The 21,747-nt window shown below is 38.8% G+C and overlaps 1 protein-coding gene across 4 annotated transcripts; it reads left to right on the top strand.

Moving 5' to 3' along the window:
* Positions 1-20,886, top strand: sec24c (SEC24 homolog C, COPII coat complex component). Of its 4 annotated transcripts, XM_028476234.1 has the most exons (25): positions 1-117; positions 3,620-3,798; positions 3,996-4,076; positions 4,688-4,814; positions 6,020-6,186; positions 6,262-6,972; positions 7,052-7,182; positions 8,336-8,404; positions 9,492-9,600; positions 9,780-9,907; positions 11,313-11,451; positions 11,530-11,645; positions 12,890-13,014; positions 13,144-13,335; positions 13,418-13,511; positions 14,563-14,679; positions 14,759-14,929; positions 15,698-15,794; positions 15,890-16,035; positions 16,831-16,969; positions 17,051-17,169; positions 17,592-17,771; positions 17,944-18,129; positions 18,669-18,758; positions 19,444-20,886. In XM_028476234.1, exons 1-25 carry the CDS (start codon positions 23-25, stop codon positions 19,582-19,584), a joined length of 3,849 nt encoding a protein of 1,282 aa, XP_028332035.1. In that variant the 5' UTR covers positions 1-22; the 3' UTR covers positions 19,585-20,886. The 4 variants fall into 4 exon arrangements, with proteins under 4 accessions (XP_028332035.1, XP_028332036.1, XP_028332037.1 ...); XM_028476235.1 differs by lacking the exon at positions 8,336-8,404; XM_028476236.1 differs by lacking the exon at positions 3,996-4,076 and having other exon boundaries at positions 19,444-19,584.
* The last annotated feature ends 861 nt before the right edge of the window (positions 20,887-21,747 follow it).

Here is a 21,747-nt window from a genome sequence, read left to right as displayed (position 1 = left end):
TAGCACTCAGCAGTTCCGGTGGATGTCCGTTTGTGAAACGGAAGGATTAGTCAAGCATCGGCCTCTCGGTTCGTCTACGCGAACAGCGGATACCCTCACTCTTCTCTCCTATCCGGGGTAGGTGTCCACCACCACAGACGGCTTTGTCTCTAACATTATTGTCGCTGGTTTAACTCGGTTTTTGGACATTTTAGGCTTGATTTGCTTATAAGAACTGATGGTAAGGTAAAGACAGAGCTAGCAGCTTTAGCTCACAGCTGACGGCTCTGCTGCTCTCATCCAAGTATTAGCTGCTTAGCCGCTAACTTTAGCATTCAACACAACTGGAAGTTATTAGAGATACACAATCGCAGCCTCGAATATCTGATTAGAGCCTATAAGAGTATGGGATGTTATTAGGTAATCATGCTGCGGTTAAAAATGTTGGCTGTTATGTTATTTTTGTTCATGCTAACGGGTGTTCCGGATATATTAGCTATCCGTAAAAGTCAATGACCAACTTCCGCTGTGCAGAGCTTAGTTTAGCGTGAATTTAAGTCAAGAAAATCTAATTTGTAATTTCATTTATTTCTATATGTCGAAAAGTGACATGTTCAGAAGAATGGTCAGATTTTCGCAGTTAGAAGTTTTGCTAGTTTTTTTTCACCTGTTGGGTTTAAGGTTTTGACTAAAATAAATAATCAACATAAAAAATATTTATCTTGTTTAAAAGTGCATACATTTTTTTAAAGTATAAAATACGATGTTAAAACTCAACAGACTTGGAGTAATGATCATTCACAATTATTTATATTCACTCAGTTTTGATTTTTTTTTTTTTTTTTATACTTTAAAAGCTTTGTGTAACCAAATATTATGGTCATGTCTTCTTGTGTAACTTTAAATAAGACTTGACAACTCATTTTGGGTGCATTTTTTATGTTTTTGCCGCCTTCAAACAAAACATTACGGCTTTTAAATCTCGTTCACCAGTTAACAAGGTTACCAAGTGATCTGTAACACCACTAGCGAATGGGCTAGTTGTTATGCGGCACTGGCTTTCTTCGGCATTGCTGCTGTCACACTTCACTCCTACACACTGGGGTGTGTTCGTCCTCTCTATGACACGGTTACGGTTCCGTCCTATGCTTTCTCCGGTTTGCTCTAGTTTGTCTCCGCTTCGTGTCGCGGTATTTGTCGGTCTGTTTAGCCGGTGTGGGTCACTGGCTAGGCCCGACACGGTGCACTACAGTGCGGCTCCAGCGATTGTGTTTCTCGTCGCTTCACCTGCAGCTGCTGAATTATTCACAGGCCGTGCTCGTTTAGCCCGTGTTTGTCTGTTAGGTGATACTCATCACTCTGTCATATCAGGCCCTAGAAAGTACAGGTGAATTAATAACAGCGAGGTTAGGGCTGACATGGGATACTGCAACAGTGCCCATAAACTTCACTATAAAGTTGCACAATGAAGTTACCTTTTAAATGAGGTGTTGTCAGCTTTTTTGTTGTTGTGGTTGTCTTATGTGTTTTAGAGTATTATTCGTTGCGGCTGATTAATCGAGCCGATGTAACGATCATTAATCAATATATGTCAATAGATCAGCCGATTAATCAGTTGGGTTGTAATATAAGAACTTTTTTTTTTTTTTTGCTGCGTGGAGATTATATCTGAGCCTTGGCTATTGATAAGGAAACGATAGACAATAGACTGCCATTCTATTCATATGCAGCCCCCTCATTGGCCAGTTTAGGTGAAGTGATGGGTGCACCACGTATTTTAAAGTTCTGTCAGTTTTATTTTAGCTAATCCTTTTATTTTAGCCCTATCCATAACCCAGGAAATACCCTATAATGTTTATTTTTATTTATTGTATATCTATTTTTAAAGGTGGAATTTGCCGTGTTAAATATGTTAAAATGAAAAGCAGGAATCAAACCAACGACAGCAGAAAGAAGAATCCTTGAATGCAGCGCCTTAGAAAATACAAGCACATTACGCTTATGTAGAAGAGGTCTGGAAAATGTACCCATAGTTACGGGGGCTATTGATACGTTTTTGTATCAACAGACACTTCGTTATATCTGTATCTCTGTGCTTTGTGTTTTGCATTATCAACCTGCCGCCAGTAATAATTACAACATAACATTGGAAGGTTGGGTGGGAAATTATATCGAGATATATCGGGCCACACTACAGAACTCACTCACGCATGCTGTCCCTTGTAGGGAAAAGGGCCGCAAGTGGCACATATTGTGCAGCTGTTATTAATAAATGGGCTTGTGTTGCATTTTGCTTCAGCAAATTTAACCCAAATTGTCTTTATGGCAATTAAAATAAAAAATAAATAAATAAAAATAACGAGATTTGTATCGTATCACCGTTTTGAGAAAAAATATCCAGATATGAGCTTTGGTCCATATCGCCCAGACCTAGTGGGTTTACATTTACATTTGGCCTTTTTTTGCAATTTGAGTAACTTCTTTATATATCATTTCTTTAATTTTAATTTTTTTTCTGGAAATACAGTTTGCACAAGTGTACCTTTTCTGGATCATTAGTGGCTTTCGTGACATTCATCTGGTTTTTTTAAATGCCTCTCTATGACTCTTGGTCCAAAACCTGTTGACATTTTTCTTTAACGCAGTGTTAAACGTGATTCACACACAATGCACTCTTTGCTCATGGTTGATAGTCCTATTGCGTCACTTTTGTTTGGGCAGGTAAAAAACAGTTGGCTGATGAGCTGGTCGCATGATCACCGCACTGTGATTGGTTGACAACAAAACCGAGAAAAACACTAAAGAGTGTAAGGTTTAATAAAGTAATGCAGTGTAACTGAGGGTGCTGCACAGGTGGACTGATGTAACTTTTAGGATATTCAGGAGACCACTTTGATGATGTCACGCCTGCTTTTTTAGCAGCTTTCAGACTCATTGTTGACTTAACGCAACCATGCAGGAACACGTCATTGGATGAAGTAATGTGAAAGTCATACTATTGTGGAGGAGGCTCTATGGTTAACAATATATTATTATTTTTGCATGAACTTAGCTTTCATTACATTCTTGACTTGCACACAGAGTAGAGCCGTCTCTGGCTGAGCATTTGTGACATCATTAGTAGTAGGAACTTAGAAGTATTTTATTGGGTCATTTTCTAACAAGATGCGGTGAACATGTGTTGTCTATGAAGAGACACTCACTCAGGGTGTGGCTCAATATGTAAAAAATGTACTATATATGTATGTATTTTTTTTTTTAATATAAATACTTGTTTTAGGAGTTCATGCTTTCATTACTTCTCAGAACAGCACAAAAGGCACAGTTTGGTGCATTGCTGAGTGCATCCTAACGCAGACCTTCCCCTAAACAAGCTACACTAAAGAATTCACTCACACGTACTGTCCTTGAGAGGAGAAAAAGACTGAAGTGGCACATATTGTGCAGCTGTTTGTTGGTAAATGTGTCTGTGTGACATTTTGATCATCAAATTTAACCCAGAATTGTTTTTCTGGTCAGACTTCATTTGAAAAACAATGATGAAGAATAATATCAATCACTATTTTGAGAAAAAAATATTGAGATATGAGTTTTGGTCCATATCGCCCAGCCCTAACAACAAATGTTTGTGTTGACCCAGATTTAGGGATGAACTGAAGATGAATGTAAACCAGCACACTCCATTGGCCGCCCCGTATGGCCAACCACAGCCAGGCTACGTCCAGCCTGGTTACGCCCCACTGGATGGTGGATACCCAACCTCATACATGCCCTACCACGGCCCTGCTCCAGCCTATCAGCACGGGGCTCCACAGCAAGGTAGGAACGAGTGTGTGTGAGAGTGAGACTTTTACCTCCATTAGCATCTATGAGCCGCAACCTTGGCGTGTCCTACCTTCCTCCTGAGCGCCTGCCTGTGCTAACTAAACTACAGCTCCATTCCTCATTTAGCTTTTGTGCATCTCCTCCATCTCCTTGTATTTGGAATATCTTCTTCTTCTTTTCTTGTATTTCAGGTTATTCACCTTTTACAAGCTTTCCCTCTAAGGCTGTGGCACCAAACCCAGTCTCTGACCCCTCCTCTCCCCTTGACTTAGGTAACTGCTACGTCTCTGTCTCGCTCACTTTACACACTTTGTGTCCTGTGATTCCCTGAGTGCGTCTGAGCCTGCAGGCGTCGCAGGTTACTAAGCAGTGCAGTTATAAAGTTACTAATCTCCTGTTTTTCTTCTGAAACGCTGCTTTTGCTTATACTAAAAATGTAACCCATGCTTCCTAATATGAATGATATTTTCACTCTTCAATCTCTGCATTCATGGCTTATCAATCACTGCAATGTTCTGTGATGCCTGTGTTGGTTTTAAAGTAACAATTAAACCATTTTGCAAATATTTAGGGTTACAAAGTTTAAACAGAAAAGTTTGTCCTGTCCTTATTAAACTCTAAAATGTTCTTTCTAGTTTTGAACTGAATTCTTAACCAATGTCACCGACGCAAAATATTTACTGTCCCGATTTCCAAATCTAGGTCATGCTCCGTGTCCTTGGGGCAAAACCTGGCAATGTACTCAAAGTACCTAAAAAACAACAACAACAACTGGGACTTAACTTGCTACATTAGTTTGGTTTCACTTTGAGGACCTGAGTTCAAAGACAGATTTTTGTTTTTTTTTTGTGTGTGATCACCACCTTTTCCACCTTCGTTTCAGGTCCTGCCCGAGGTCCCCCCTCCTCTGCACCCCCTCCTGTTGCTACGGGTCAGCCGTACAACCAGTACAACCAGAGTCAGGGGGACATGCAGAATGGACCCCCACCCATGACGCAGGAACCCCCCAGGTATGAACATCAAAAACAGTGAAGCCATGTGAGCTGATGATGCTGAGATGTTAGAGTTCCCTACTGAGGCTTGTGAGCTTAAATGCAGTATTTAAACTTCCATTAAACTTTAATGGATTGGTAATTCTAACTTGATGATAGTAGTGACTATTAGCTGCAGAAAAACACGTGACTTAAATTGAAAGCCAATCCACGACTGTTTCCTTTGATTGACACTTTATCTAACCAATAGTCCGAGGAGTAAAGAGTACTGATATATTCTACTCAAGTAGAAATACTGTTACTTGATTGAAATTTTACTCAAGTACAATTACAAGTAATTCATACATAAAAGACTCAAGTACAAGTAAAAAGTAGCTCACTTAAATAGTACTCAAAGTAAAAGTTACTAGTTCTTTTGACACCACATTTATTTTTGGTCATAAATCTTGACGCGGTTCCTTTGCGCACAGTAAACATTTCATGTATAAACTTAGAAAAGAAAAGACAAAATCTTGCGCAGTTAGAACTTAATTAATTTTCCACAAAGGCATCTGTATAAAATAAAAGTCTTCTCAAAATGTACAATTATTAAAAAAAAATAAAATAACACCAATGAATTCAATTCAAAATAAGTTCTTATTGTAGCTAAATTTATGAACTCTAAAATACTGCCATAATGGGTAGAAACCCCAACCTGAGTGGCTGAATGTTGATCAGAAATGGCTCGACTAAGAACATTTGGATTTAATTTATGATTAATGTGAGACTGTGAAACGGAAATGAAAAAATCGTCTCAAAAAATAATAATATACTCAGTAACGGTTTTGTGTAGAAATGTAGTGGATTAATTTACTTCTTTTAAAATATACTTACGTACTAGTAAATTTACATATTGAGTATCCATAAAAGAAACTCAATTACCATTGCGGGAGTAATCCATTACTTTCACCTTTACCAATAGTGAGTTTCCCTGTGGATCTCAAACTGCACAGAAGAAAAGCTGAACATTTGCTGTATCTTTCATGATTAGCTTTACCATATGATGAAATAGTAACATTTTATTATGATGTATATAGTTAATTACATCATAATTACTTAGTTGATATTTATTATATTATATATGTATTTATTATATTGCACAGTTTGATTTGCTGAATGAAGGAGACTCAATCATTTTCTTTTTAAACTCTTCTCGTCAGCTATTTTCACTCGTCTGTTTTCAGGCCTGCTGCGTCACAGCCGTACAACTCTGGAGCTGCGACTCTCCCAGGGCATCAGCCCTCCTACCCCCAACACTACGGGCATCCCTCCACCATGCAGCAGGTCACCAACCAGATGACAGGGATGCAGATCAACTCTGGACCGCCCACGGCTGCAGGGCCTGGATATGGTGAGTCAGGATTGCAAATGCTGAGTTTATTCATTCTGCTGGAGACTTTAATCCACCGTCTGCTTCTGTGTTCAGCTCCACCTTACAGCTCCCAGCCTCCCGTTAGCTCCGCCTACTCGGCTGCACCTCCACCTTCCTACACCCAAGCCCCTCCTCCTGCTGTGTCTTCAGGCTCGGTGCAGATGGCTCCTCCCAGTGTTCCTCCAGCGTCTCAGCAGCAGTATTATGGAGGCCCTCCTCCTCAGGCATTTAACCCCTCTCTGCCCCCCACCACCTCTCAGCAGCAGTTCACATCTGCCCCTCCCACCTCCTGTCAGCAGCCCTTACCGCCCTCCTCCTATTCAAGCCCGATGCCTCCACCCAGTCAAGCTCCGCCTCCATTAGTGTCCCAGCCGCAGCAGCCTTTCCCACCTCCTCAGCCTGCGTACTCCTCAGCACCCCCTCCACCTGACAGTCAAGCTGCCTTCACCTCAGGCCCCCCTCCTGGAGCCCAGGTTTCTTTCCCCCCTCGAGCTCCACCCCCTTCCTCTCTGGCTGGTTCTTTCCCTCCCCCTGGTCCTCCTCCCAGCTCAGCTCCTTCTTCTCAATATCCAGGTTCCATAAGTCCCCATCAGCGGCCCCTTCCTTCTCATCCGTCTCCATACCACTCAGGCCCCCCCCCTCCCAGAGCTCAGATGCCTCCCACCTCGATGGCTCAAAGCAACCACCTGCCTCCAGGGCCACAGGGCCAACAGCAGCCTCCACTTCAGCCCGGGATGTCAGCAGGATATCCTGCTCAGCAGAACGGTGAGGACACACCTGTGAGGCAGATCTGATAATTAGTCCCTGTTCTTGCTCAGCAATGTTCCTCCTCTTCTTTCTCCAGGTGCGTTCGGGCAAGTTAGAGGCCCTCAGCCTGGTTATGCTGGTCCATATCCTGGACAGCCCAACTATGGGGCTCCTGCACCAGCAGCGCCTGCACAGAAACGACTCGACCCTGATGCCATTCCCAGTCCGGTGAGCACCAAGAACTCCATTCAGGGATCTGCTCCAGTAATATTATATTAATAACTGTATTTTTAGAAACTGGCTATTGATCTCTACCATAGTTATACATCTTTAAACTTGTAGATGCTGAACTAATTGATGCCAGTGTCAGGGTTATGTTTTCAAATACCCACGTTCAATTACAATTCAATTACGGTTACAGTGACCAGCATTTTTTTTTTTACAATTGAAATTACTATTATGTTTTTATCCTCAGAAGTTACAGTTGGTCACAATTCCTGAGCCTGAAATAAATAATCTAATAAAAGTTAATCTTTCTTTTGTGTTAAGTTTCTGTTAGCATCTCTTATGATAACATGTCCTAAATCAGCTGTAAAATACATTACAAACAAATGTCTATCATGTAATTTCTTTCCTATCTATCAGTTACTTCATTAGGCTTCCTAATCAATGAAAAAGGTTTTAATATTTTGATGTGGGAGTCTGAGCTTTTCTTCTGTCAGTATACCCTTCGATTTATATATTATTTGAAATGGTAAAATATGAAAAAGCTTGATATAAAATATATTTTAATAATTTTTTACTACATATGTGTAGAAGTATAACATGGTTCCCCGGTTTAGTGTTAATTATAATTGACAATTTTTATAGAATTTTCATGGTAATTACAATTACAGTCAATTATCTAAACTGAATTATAATATAATTACAATTATGAGAGCAACATATTTTATTTGAATTATAATTACGTCATAATTGTAATTATCAGTTACGCTGTTAGAGTTATAATTGACCCCGACCCTATAGTGTATCTCTTTATATTGTCACAATTTTGTTTTACACTTTAGGACTATTCTTTTAAAGCACAGATTCAGGCTAGAGTTAATGTCAATAACTCTATAACAGACTTGTGATTATATTTGTGAAGCTACTCTGCAGCTGAAGTGCATGTGGAGAGGACTAACATGCACTTGAATCTCACAAAGTTTAAAAATACTAATCTATGCACAGTGCCATTGAAAAGCATTTGGGAGAAGCTACGCAGTTTTCGCTACTCACACTTTCCTCTTTTCTTTTTTTAAAAAAAAAATCCTTTCACTCTTTAATCAATTACTTTGTCCTGTTCTTGCACATTTTGCTGGACAAACTTTTGAATGTAAAGCAATCGTCTGACATGCCGGCTGTGCAGAAATCAAGACATAGAATAGATCCAGATGCTATCCCCAGCCCAGTAAGTTTCCAGTGTGCCTGTCCTCACTGCCTGCTCACTACCCTCCCCATGTCCCCCACCCCACCCGGCCTCTGTCTGCTATAGTGTGATTGTGTAGAAGTTACTCCAGCTCATTAAAAGATAGGATTTACGCACAGTTTTGGAGTTAATGTGTTTTTAAGCTTATCTAGATCTTTTATAAGTATCAGATGTAAAAATAAACGCAACAAAGTTAAAGATCATAATAAATATTTTCAGGAACCCTTTTTTATTTTTTCAGATTTTTTGCTATAAATAAGCAAGGGGCTACAACAGCTAGTTATAAACTGCACAATATTGTTGTTTTTAGCAATCATAAGCAAAGACTGAACTAATATTAAGGAAAAAAGTATTTTAATACACATTTTTTTTTTTAGCTCTCAAACTGACCTATTTAGTCCTGTTTTTAATTTAAATAAATGTCTTGAAGTATCAAATTAGCAAAACCAGAATAAAAAGAGTTTTGTTGATTTATTTATTTTTTTCTTCAGACTTTAAGCCATTGCCTAAAAGGGGTCTGAAAAATCCATTTAATTTTTGTTTTCATTTTCTTATCATTAATACAGAATGTGTATTTATTTATCTTAAAAGCTCTCACAAGGAGCTACACCAGTGAATTTAAATACTACTGTATTTTCTCAATTTTTGTACCTTTTACCTATTTTTTAAAAATAATTTTTAGTATGGTAGTTTATGTGATTTATTTATTTTTCTCTAAATATTGAATTAATATTTTGTCCGCCACTGCCCCTTTGTTTCATTTCTCTCATTCTGCATGTCCGCTTCCCCCCTTTTCAACCTTTCTGGCATGCGTTCGTATTTCTGAAGTGTTCCATCTTTCAATAGGTGATCAGCCTCAGCATGAGATGAGCCTGCATCGTAGATTCAAACTTGGTTGAGGTTAATGTTTAGATGCAGAAACAGTATTTTCTGTTGCAGTCCTGTCTACGTCCTCTCCTGCATGGCCGTTAATTATTTAATCTTTTAGCCTTTCTCAGACCCGGGCGCAGCATGTCGTTTGTATTCACGTGGTATATGATGGGGTCGTTTTTCCTTTTAACTTGTTTAGATCCAGGTTATAGAAGATGACAAGGCAAAGGTCAATGAGCCATTTACTACTGGCGTTCGAGGCCAGGCTCCGCCACTGGTCACCACCAGCTTCCAGGTCAAAGATCAAGGTCAGTTCTATTTGTAAACCACACTTTATTACATGAACGCATAGATGCAACTATTAGCAGTTATTTTTCTGCCTTTCTTAAGGATTAATAACAATAAAGTGTTGTCTCATTACTGATGCTTACAATGTCAATAATGTTGTGTTTTGTATTTGAACTCATTATTTGTGGTTGTGTTTCAGGTAATGCTAGTCCCAGGTTTGTCCGCTGTACTGCCTACAACATGCCATGCACGTCTGACATGGCTAAGCAGTCTCAGGTGCCTCTGGCAGCCGTCATCAAGCCCCTCGCCACTCTCCCCCCTGACGAGGTACGGAAAACACCTGCTGCTTACATGCAAAATGCACTTTTAAAGCTCTTACAGGGTTTAACTGATGTTAACACCTCCTTTAAAGTATAAAAAAGGTCAATTACGTACAGACAGAATAAGGAATTCACCATTTAAGGCAGGGGTGTCAAACTCATTTTATTTCAGGCGCCAAATATGGACCAGTTTGATCTCAATTGGGCCGTAGATTTTAGGTGGGGAAAAGAACAATTTTGCCGGCTCTTCTATTAAAAAAGAATTGATTTTTGTAACCAATTTTTGTGTAATTTAGAGGAATTTTGTAGAATTGAAAGTTCTTTCCACAATTTGAAATTAAAAATGACTGCATTCATGTGCTATAAACACATGAATGGTAGAGTTTCATTAAATTGGTGAATTTAAGATATCTACATCTGGATTATTTGATAATTTACACAATAATTCATGTTTTTTTTTCTCCTGCGGGGCGGAATGGATGCTCTAAAGGGCCAGATTTGGCTCCCTGACCTTGAGTTTGACATTTGTGATTTAAGGCATTAATTTAATGCATTTGTGCATTCAACAGCTTTGGTGTTATTATTGCAGTGTTAACTTGTCTCCTTTTTCCTATCACTGTCCAGACCGTTTGCTGGAACAGTCGCTTTTCACTCAGAGCCACAACGTTACATAAAAGCTTAGCATTCAGGAAACGTCTGATTTTATTATATTTTTTCTCCCACTGCACATCTGTGATGCTGGTAGGATTATCTGCCTCCAATCTCAGAGGTGGGCGTGGCTTCCTGACCTTGTTTCAGGCCTTAGTCATGAGTAATTAGAATCCACTTATCCGTGGGAACGGCAGCAGGAGTTTATAAGTCATGAGATTCATAAACGGACCAGAAATGGCTAAACTGCATCCTTTTGTTGGTTATTTGACCTCTTTCTACATGGCGACCCCAGAGACTCTTTGTCTAAAAAAAATTTTTTCATCACGTTTATTGTACTGTTACAAATACAGAGTAGCCATGATTAGTGCACGCAGTGGCTATTTTTATACTGCATTTTATTTGAGAAAGTGAAAGTATAGAAGACAGTGAAAAATAATTATTATGTAAACAATTTTCTTATGTAATGTTTTTTTTAAACTGTGCAAAATAATAAAAATAAACATTCTAAAAATGTTAAAAATTTAATTTTAATCAATATTTTATTGATTTTATTATTCCTAGACATTTCAGGTGACCCCAAGGTTGAAAAACACTGCTTTAATGGCTCTTTGTACAACAGGGTTCACACAGAGGCACACCCTTCAAAACCAAATATTATTTCTCCTCCACTTAAAAGAATTCATACATTTATCATATAGTTCCTCTATCACCATGGAAAGCTCCATTTACATAATTTCTCTTTACATTGTGTCTAATCTCAGGCTCCTCCGTATCTGGTGGACCACGGCGAGAGCGGACCAATCCGCTGCAATCGCTGCAAGGCGTACATGTGTCCGTACATGCAGTTCATAGAAGGAGGACGTCGCTTCCAGTGTGCTTTCTGCAGCTGCGTCACAGAGGGTGAGCTTTAACGTGTGAGTGACAGGTTACCGTGGTTACACGGGTCGTGCTGACTCCCTCTACCTTTTTCACATGCAGTGCCTCCACATTACTTCCAGCATCTGGACCACACTGGGAAACGAGTGGACTGCTATGAGCGGCCGGAGCTTTCGCTAGGCAGCTACGAGTTCCTCGCCACCGTCGACTACTGCAAGGTGAGATACAAATATATTAATGATGATAATACTTACGTTTAATCAAACAGATTCGAGCCCCTAAATTTTACAACGGAAAACTTTAAAGCAGAAATGGCCAATTTTAAATTATGCGGTAGATATTTGTGCTAAAAGCAGACACACATTTATGTCAGTCTGGTGTAATGTTTTTTTTAGTTTATTTTATTTTGAACAAATTGCAAATGCAATAATACAAGAAACAATATTATAAATAATAATTTGATGCAGATGGCTTCCCTCCAGAAAAAAACAATATTTACATATGTTACTACATACACATACTATTTGTGTTTGAAAGGGAGTAGATGGAAATATAAATGTAATAGTCCCACCCCTTTTCCTATATTACAATAAACAAATAATCAACATTTCTGCACCCGGTTTTTAACCATTCCACTGCTGCTGGTAATAAATTAATTTTTGCATCTTTATGTGATTTTGATTATAATACACAAAAAAACATAACTTTCAAAATTGTCATACAACATAAAGATATGTTCTTTTAAAATGTTAATATTTTTACACTCTTTCATTTCCATTGGCAGACTTTTCCAGAATTTTATTCTGCAGACTGAACAACATTTTTTTAATGTCAATGCAGATGTCATCCTCTGTTTTTCACTGCAAAACCAATCCACCATTGGGTACTAATAAAGTCACCTGAAATTGAAAAGATTTTCCTTGTTGTTTGCACATGTCACCCCATGAAATTAAGGCGAAAACAGGCAATCTTTTGGCAAATCGGAGAATGATGTAGTCCGCTATAATGCTCTGGTCATGTCTTATGACAGGATAGAAGATCATTTTTATAAGACTAAGGAAAATGTTTGTTATCATAGAATTTATTACAAATTTTTTAGAGGTGTTTTAAATTGTAGAATTTTAACAGTAAGAATAAGTTATGACAAATCTTTACTTTAGATTTTTTTTACCCTCAAACCAACCAATGAGGAATATGTGTAAAGATGAGGAGGATGAACTGAAGGAATGATTTAAAAAAAAACTAAAAGGCCGTTATTTGGTGAGTTATTAGACAAGTTTGCATGTTTGTGTTTGTCCGCTGTCAGTTCTTAGTTTAAACTAACAACTGTTGAAGACAAATCTACAGCTGTAGGCTTTTAAAGTTTTTATTCACTTTACAGCCAACCAATAGAAATCAGGATTAATATTCCCCTCTAGATTACTGTACTTCACTCCTATTTTTCTCCCTTTGTGTCTAACAGAACAACAAGCTTCCTCAGCCCCCAGCCTTCATCTTCCTCATTGATGTGTCCTATAACGCAGTGAAGAGCGGCTTGGTCAGCATAGTCTGTCAGGAACTCAAGATTCTGCTGGACAACCTGCCCAGGTATGCAAATGCATGATCGATGGAGGAGGGAAGAAGACCAATGTAAATTCCAAAAGTCGTCACTCATAATGTATCAGAATGAAGGATTTAAATGATTTTATGTAAAAGTGTTGGCCTTCGTCTTTTCAGAGAAAACCCAGAGGCCGATTCTGTGGTGAGGGTCGGCTTTGTCACCTACAACAAAGTTTTGCATTTCTACAACGTCAAGGCGAGTCTGGCTCAGCCGCAGATGTTGGTGGTGTCGGACGTGGCCGACATGTTCGTGCCCCTGCTCGACGGCTTTCTCGTCAACGTTGCAGAAAGTCGGCTGGTGATCGAGAGGTGTGCAGCTGATTTTAACGTTTGCAACGACACCTAAGTGTGAAATTAGATGTATTTATTTGTCGTTTTGTTGTGTGTTAAGTTTGTTGGACCAGATCCCCGAGATGTTTGCAGACACCAGAGAAACAGAGACTGTGTTTGGACCCGTCATTCAGGCAGGACTGGAGGCTCTGAAGGTAAACATGGAAAAGTGGTGGTTTTTAATTCCAGCAAGTTCATTTTGTCTTCTTTTTTGAAATATGTTAAGGTTTCATTTATTCAGACAATTTTTTTTCTGTAAATGTGCTTTGACATTAACTTTGATCTTTTAGAAATTTTCTTTGATCTTTTAGAAATTTACTTTGATCGTTTAGAAATTTCCTGAAAAATGTTGTCTGAATAAATGAAACCATAACATATTTAAAAAAAAAGACAAAATGAAATTATCAATATAAATCTGCTTGACATTTTTATTCTCAATTACCTCTAAACCGATCAACATGAATGTAATTTGACATCAGCCTCATTGCCACTTTTCTCACTGTACTGTAAATTGTATGTGAAAATTTACTTTGATCTGACATTTTTTTCCCTCATGGGTCCATTTTTTTTCCTCATGTGTCATGAGGAACTGACACATGACAGAACTGTCAGGTTGGCCACGGGGAGTAGAAATTGCCAGCTGTGGGGAGAGTGAGAATATTTCCTCATCTCTGTTATTTATTTGTATTATTGGGAAAACACAAAAATAACAGGGACCGAAGGAAACAAACACAAAAACGCTGGATCAATGAAGCCTTCGAGATCAGGAGGCGGAGCTTCAATATCAACGGGGATAAGGGAACATTTTCACTCTCCCACACCTGGCACCTGATAAAACTGTCAAGTTGGCCAAGCCCAGAAAGAACTCATAAGGACACATCAAAGCGATCAGCAGATGCCTCTGAGAAAGGTTGACAGTTGTATTTTCAAAACATATCAGGAGATCAAAGTAAATTTCCTGAAAAAATGTCTCATTAAATGAGACTTTAACATATTCTGGTGGTTTTTAGTTATTAACTAAATGGCTCACCTTTCTATGTTGCCAATAAACTAGAGGTTGATGATTGAAATCCTGCTACAACCCATTAATAACGCTTGTGTTTAATGGGACACCTCTGAGTATTATAGCAGAGATAGCCGTTAGCGTCTCTTAACATGTCACAATGTTTGATCTGAACTTGTTCCTGTGTTTTCCTCCGTTTTCAGGCCGCTGATTGTGCAGGAAAGCTGTTTGTCTTTCACACGTCTCTGCCCATCGCTGAAGCTCCTGGAAAACTAAAAAACAGAGAAGACAAAAAGCTGGTGGGAACGGACAAAGAGAAGGTAACATACCTTTTAAAAATGGTTTCAGGGTTTTTTAGTCTTTCTAGACTCACACTGTCTTCATTCCTGTCAATGGAAGTCTCTGTTTCAGCCACAAGTGAGCTTCTACAACACTTTAGCCAAGGAGTGTGTGGCCCAGGGCTGCTGCGTGGACCTTTTCCTCTTCCCTAACCAGTATGTGGATATTGCTACGTTAGGAGTGGTTCCAGTGTCCACAGGAGGCTCCGTTTACAAATACACATACTTCCAGGTGAACAAAGTTCAGTCTGCCCGCTATGTCACAGCTCGGCTCATTTCAAAATACACAGATGTCTGTTTATTATAATTTGACAAAAGTAGTTCTAAATTCTAAGGACTTAAACCTTCTACAACCTGCTTTAAAAAAAGAAAAAAAAAATTCTAAAAATAGCACCACTGCTGCTTTTATTTTAATGTATAAATGCCTTCAGGTTTTTTAAATCTGTAGAGGAGGCAGTATTGAGAGCAACATCGCTCAGATATCACAGTTTTCTGCTACATCTTCCTGTTGCATGACTTTAGTTCACTGTTATACTTTAATTTATTTTATTTTATTATTTGTTTTATTGTATCACCCAGACAGACAAACAAAATCACAAAAGATAACTTCTTCATGAAACAAAAGCAAAACAAAATAAAACTATAAAAACAAAGACAAACGCAGCTCTACCTGCCTCCAGCAGACCAAATCTAGTCCCCTCCCCCACCCCATTTTACACATGAAATAATTACCAAAGAAATGACCAAACATTTGCAAACAAGCAGGTTAAATTCAACCATAAACCAGAAAAAGTAATAATAAATATTTTAAAGTAATTGGTCAAAGAAAAGGAGCCACCTTGTAGATTGAGACACAAGACATTGCAAAAGTTAAATGAAACTTGAATGATGATGTCATATATATATATATATATATATATATATATATATATATATATGTGTACATGCATATAAATATACAATATAATGTGCATATATTGACTGTATTTCTGTTGTTCAGGCTCAATCGGACCAGGAACGGTTCCTGAACGACCTACGGCGAGACGTTCAGAAGCCCGTCGGCTTCGACGCCGTAATGAGGGTACGAACCAGCACAGGTGAGATCGCTCCTCCTTCAAACCAAACCAAACCAAGGCCTCCGACTGTCACACAGCAGACTGACGACTGACTGAAACGCTTCTTTGTTTGTCAGGAATCCGGGCGACAGACTTCTACGGTTCCTTCTTCATGAGTAACACGACCGACGTGGAGCTTGCCGGTCTGGACTGCGACAAAGCCGTCACGGTGGAGTTCAAACACGACGACAAACTCAGCGAGGAGACGGGGGCGCTAATGCAGGTTAATGGAGAGACGCCTTAATGTCTTGCACTCCAGATAGCAACATAGTCTCTATTTGTCTTAATCCAGGGTTTTTCAACCACTGGAATTATTTAATTTCACCTAATTGGTCTGAAAAAACAAATTGTCTACAAATATGTCATTGTGCTGCTGTGAGCCCTTCCCCTGTCCCAAAAGTGTACAGAAAGACAGCTTGACAGCAGCTCCCGACCTCAGCTGCAAATCAGAGCAAATAAAGCCACCTTAACGTGTGATATTCATAAAAAATTTGTAAATATACACAAGAAAAAAACACTGATTTACACAGAGATTTAAAAAAATAAAATAATAAATGAACGGCACACAACTGCCACTCGGTTCTCATGGTTCATGTTAATATTTGACACTCTTAACGTTTAACGATACAGAACAAAATAGAATTATATAAATCTATTATTTATCAGTAATGCTATGTATATTCTATAAATGAGATAAAGATTGCCAATTGCACTTTTTATTCGAATGAAAAAATGCAAAAGATAAAAGAAACTTTTTTCTTTGTGTTTATTTGATTCCTATTAAGACGCTTTAATAAGAATGACTGTACAGTGTATTGTTATATATAAAATTTCATATTTTTTTTTACATTTTTGGTTGGTGGTGTGCCTTGGGATTTTTATTAATAAAAAGAAAAGATGCACCTTGGCTCAAAAAAGGTTGAAAAACATTGCTTTAATCTATAAAGCATCACAATCTACAAATTAGAATGTGTCCTAATGCAGAGCTGCTTTGGTCCTGTTCCTCTTTGTTGCACAGTGTGCTGTGTTGTACACCACCTGCAGCGGCCAGAGGCGTCTCCGCGTCCACAACATGGCGGTCAACTGCTGCTCCCAGCTGGCTGACCTTTACCGCAACTGTGAGACGGACACGATCATCAACTTCCTCTCCAAATATGGTGAGTTTTCTCTTTAGAAGCAGCGTCTACGTCAGGTGAGCTAGATTAGTTACGTTTATGGTTTATTTTTGTGTGTCGCAGCTCTTCGTGGTATCCTCAACAATCACACAAAGGCTGTGAGAGACACATTGATCAACCAGTGTGCTCAGATTCTGGCCTGCTACAGGAAAAACTGTGCCAGTCCATCATCTGCTGGTCAGGTACTGGGAGAACCCCCATCATCACCTATTAACATCTAGTTTAACTGAAATGTCTAGTAATAATAAAATATAAAAAATTACTGATTCAAATTATGTTTTCATGTATTTTTTTTTAAATGTCTTTTGTATTATATGATGATAATCATTATTATTTTTCACAGTTTAAAAAACCAATACATAATTCAAGAATTCATGGTTTTTACTTTACAACTTTATTTTTATACATTAATCTTCTTATAATATACATCGATTTACACTATAAAAGGAGACATAGTAATATACACACCTGTTTATATATTTTTTTCTTTAGCACTCTTTATTTATTTATTTATTTTTAAATTGCTTCAAATTCAGACATTTTTTTTATTTCCACACACAAACTCTTCCACAACCTGGTTTCACATCTTTCTTTGTTTTCCCAGCTCATCCTTCCTGAGTGCATGAAGCTGCTCCCAGTTTATCTGAACTGTGTGCTGAAGAGCGACGTGCTGCTGCCGGGCGCCGACATCTCTCTGGACGACCGTGCATACCTGAGGCAGCTCATCAGCTGCATGGACGTCTCGGACACGCACGTTTTCTTCTACCCTCGACTGCTGCCGCTGGTGAGACCCCAAACGCGCGGTGAAGGTGTAGTTGGTGTGAAACTGTTTTTAGGGCTTAGTCCAGCTTTGATTGATTTATTTTTAGCACTAACAAACATTCGTCTTATTTTTTCCTTCTTTTTATGTGTTTACAGTGAAGACAAACTGATATCTTGTTTTTTGGTTTTTCCAGATGAAATTGGAAGGCGATTCATTGCCGGTGGCCGTCAGGGCCTCTGAGGAGCGTCTTTCAAAAGGCGGGGTTTACCTGATGGAGACGGGGCTCCACCTCTTCCTGTGGGTCGGTGCCAGCGTTCAACAGGAGCTGCTGCTAAACATCTTCGGAACCCCCAGCTTCAGTCAGATCGACTCAGCCATGGTGGGTGGGGAGAGATTTAAACTCTTAGGAATATGAATTCAACATAAGTGATTTATTCTTCAAAATAAGAGTTAGATTTATGGACAAAAAAATTAATTTGCTTGATATAACATCATTAAAGAAAGTATCTTAAAACATTAAAGGTGCGGTATGTAGATCATTTTTAATAAGCTATTTATTCCGTCTGTTATCACTTTCTTTGACTCTATAAAACCAAAAAAAAAAAAAAACTTACAAACTGCAGCTTTAAGTTGTTTTAATGATATCACAGAAGCTATGATTTTATAAATGATTGATTATATAAATGTTTCTTGAGATATGTTAAGGTTTCATTTATTCAGGAAATTTACAGGTTTCACCTGCCAACTGTCAGTCGAAACATGTCAAAAGATCAAAGTGAATTTCCTAAAAAAAAAAGTTCTCTGAATAAATGAAACCTTAACATATTTCAAAAAAGACAAAATAAACTTGCTGGAATCATGTTTTCAGATAACTTAAAAACTTCACTTCCATTTATGAATGTTCTTTCTGTTTTTCAGACTAATCTGCCTGTTCTAGACAACCCGTTCTCAAAGAGACTCCGAGAACTCATCGACTCTTTTAGAGCGCAACGATCTCGATACATGAAGGCAAGTCAATTTCACCCCATTAACTGTTTATCAAAATAATAGTTGACTATTATTTTCATATTTCATCACTTTTCCTAATTTGATGGGTACAATTGATTAAGCATAAAATTGTCATGATATTTTTTCAATGTGCTGAACACATATTGACTGCATTGGTGTTCCCCTGGGCTCAATTTGACCCCAAGCTGTTTTAGCTATGTTAACTTGTCTGTCTGTTGTGCTCTGTGTGTATTGCAATCTTACCGCTATCTCTCCGTCTTTTTGAAAAAGGTTTACTACCAATGGGGTTTTGAAACAGCTCTTTCACAGTAAAATTATTTGAGAAATTGCAAGATTTATTTATTTTTTTTTAAATTTAGATTTATTTCCAAAATTTGTAATTTTGTGAACATGGGACAACCTTGATTCCATAAAAATATTGTGCAGTTCAACAGGTCATGGTTTCATTATCAAGGGATTCTTTGTGTGTTCAACAAATGAACAAAAAGTGTCTGACACAAAAACCTGGTCAACAATTTTCTGAAAATCATTTTCTGGGGGCAAATATCCCTGGGGTCACATTGACCCCAAGGGTAAAATGTGTTGGTAATATTTGAAGATAATAGGAGGATTAAAATCTAAATCTTTATTTGTAATGTGAGAATGTGTCCATTTTCATGTCGTCACTGTGTTTCTCCTTTGGCAGCTGATGGTGGTGAAGCAGGAGGACCGAGCAGAGCTGGTCTTCAAACACTTTCTGGTGGAGGACAAGAGCAGCAGCGGAGGAGCGTCGTACGTGGACTTCCTGTGTCACATGCACAAGGAGATCCGCCAACTTCTGAGCTAGGCCTCCTCTCCGCAGCGAGGCCGCGTTCCTCCTCTTCCTCCACTCGTCATCTTCACTGAACAAATGAAAGAACTGCTTAATCTTTCTTTGAACCCTAAAACGGAAGCTCTCCTCGCTGTGTCAGCTGGTGGAACATGTTGGATGCGTGTGTGAGAGCGTGTGTGTGTGAGAAAATAAGAGACATTTAGATTTAATAAAGCTTTACTCCGCCTCACATGTGCCTCCGCAGCGCAGCAGGAGCAAAAAATACATGACGAGGGAAGAGTATTGTACATAAAACACACACAGGTGAACAACTACGTATGCAACTGGCTGGTGTGGACCGTGGTCGGTGTCACGTCTGCATTTACTCGCACTGAGAAAAGCAAAAGTCTTTTTTTTATACAATAAGGACTAGAACGAAGGACGTCTGAACACAGCCTGAATCAATGCCGTCTTTTTTTTTTTTGTCTCTTTATGCCATTGAATCATTACCTTGGCGTTTCCTCCCTCCCTTCCCTGTAAAGCGTGCGTGTTTGTTTCCAGATGTGTGGGAATCTGGTGCAAACACCTGGATCAACGGCTCCGATTCTGTTCTGATGGGTTTGTTACGCTGGGACTCGATTGGGTGAAAAAAAATCATGAAAAAACTGATTTTGCACAAGTTCAGGGCTAATAATGAAGCAGCTGCGCAAACGTGACGATCATGCACCTGATTCTAAATCAGAGGCTGGGCGTTTTCAAGTAACACCAAGTTCATCCCCCGCACGACATGGGTCCACATCCGACACAAGAAAACGCTCCAGGTTTGCTGATCTGAAGTAGATTGAAAGGTGAGCCATCAGGAAATAAAAAAATTGTAAATAAAACAAAAAAAATATATAACCTGTACAGAATGAATAGAAAATAACAATTTTAAAGCAAACCGGCGTGAAAGGCTAATAATGACATGTCACCACAGAGAGAAGACTTTTGATAAAGAGTTTGCAGCCTGTGTGTGTGTGACTGTGGGGTTGGTCCTGGTGAATTTCTGGTGAGGAACAGAGGGACTAGCCATGTGGACATAGACACGCTTACAAATGAACACTACTGATGAGATTCAAACCCCCTCATGATTTCTCACTTTTTAGTTTCCATTGTAAGGAGGGGACGTTGTGTTTGTGTGTGTGTGTGTGTGAAGCCCTCTGTTCCCACTTTACGTCGCCTCCCTTTGATCATCCCACTGTCTGGACTGTAATCTTAATTTCTAGTCCTTTTTTTGTCTTTTGATTGTCTTCCTTCCATGCCTTTTGGGACTGCCAATAAATTGATTGTCAAAAGTCACATGTTGTTTTACTTAAATCGCACAAGATGCACTGGTGACCTAATGACCGCCACACTACTGTACAGTTGCTGTTTTTAAAGGTGATCCGAGGAGAGATAACAGCTGTTAGACTGAAACCCAATAATAAACTTAATGTGGGAAGGTAATGGACAACGGTTTGGGTTTTTTAACACTATAAAGCAGTGGTTCTCAACCTTTTCAGCCCAACACCCCAAAACTAAATATGCCATAGACCGGGAACCCCCACTTTAACTGAAGATGAGAGAACACAGTCATGAACAGGCCAAAAACTGACAGAAAAAGGGGTTGAAAGTGTCAATATTGGAACAATTAGCTCAAACTGGCAAATAATGGCCATAAATGCTGAATGTGGTTAAATTAGCAAAAAAATAAGCATGAAATATTGTGAAAAGAGACAATAATGGATCAACATATATGACATTAGGTGGGAAAAGTAGTGGAAAGTGCTGAAAATATCTTAAGTGGAAAATGCATTGAAATTTAATGGAGAAGTGGCAGAAATGGGAGTAATGTAGCAATATATGGCAAGAAATGTGATGAAAATAGGTTTGGTGCAGTTGCAGAAGAAGGGTAAAAATAAATATTCCTAGTTTCTTGAAGGCTTTCTTTAGCGACCCCCTCCCAATGTCTCGTGACCCCAAATGGGATCCTGACCCTAAGGTTGAGAATGCCTGCTATAAAATAAAAGGACTAAAGATTCTACATGATCATTGAAAGTAAGCCATGGCTATTAAACATGCACACTGTTGACCAAAAATTACATCAGAATGTTTCAATTATAATCAGTCAATCATTCCAATTTTTACTATGATTCAGACTTTTTGTTTGAACTCCCATTT

Source organism: Gouania willdenowi, chromosome 19, assembly GCF_900634775.1.
Source record: "Gouania willdenowi chromosome 19, fGouWil2.1, whole genome shotgun sequence".
NCBI classification, from domain to species: Eukaryota; Metazoa; Chordata; class Actinopteri; order Blenniiformes; family Gobiesocidae; genus Gouania; species Gouania willdenowi.
Note: the sequence above shows the minus strand (reverse complement) of the source record. Positions and strands in the feature narration are given on the sequence as shown.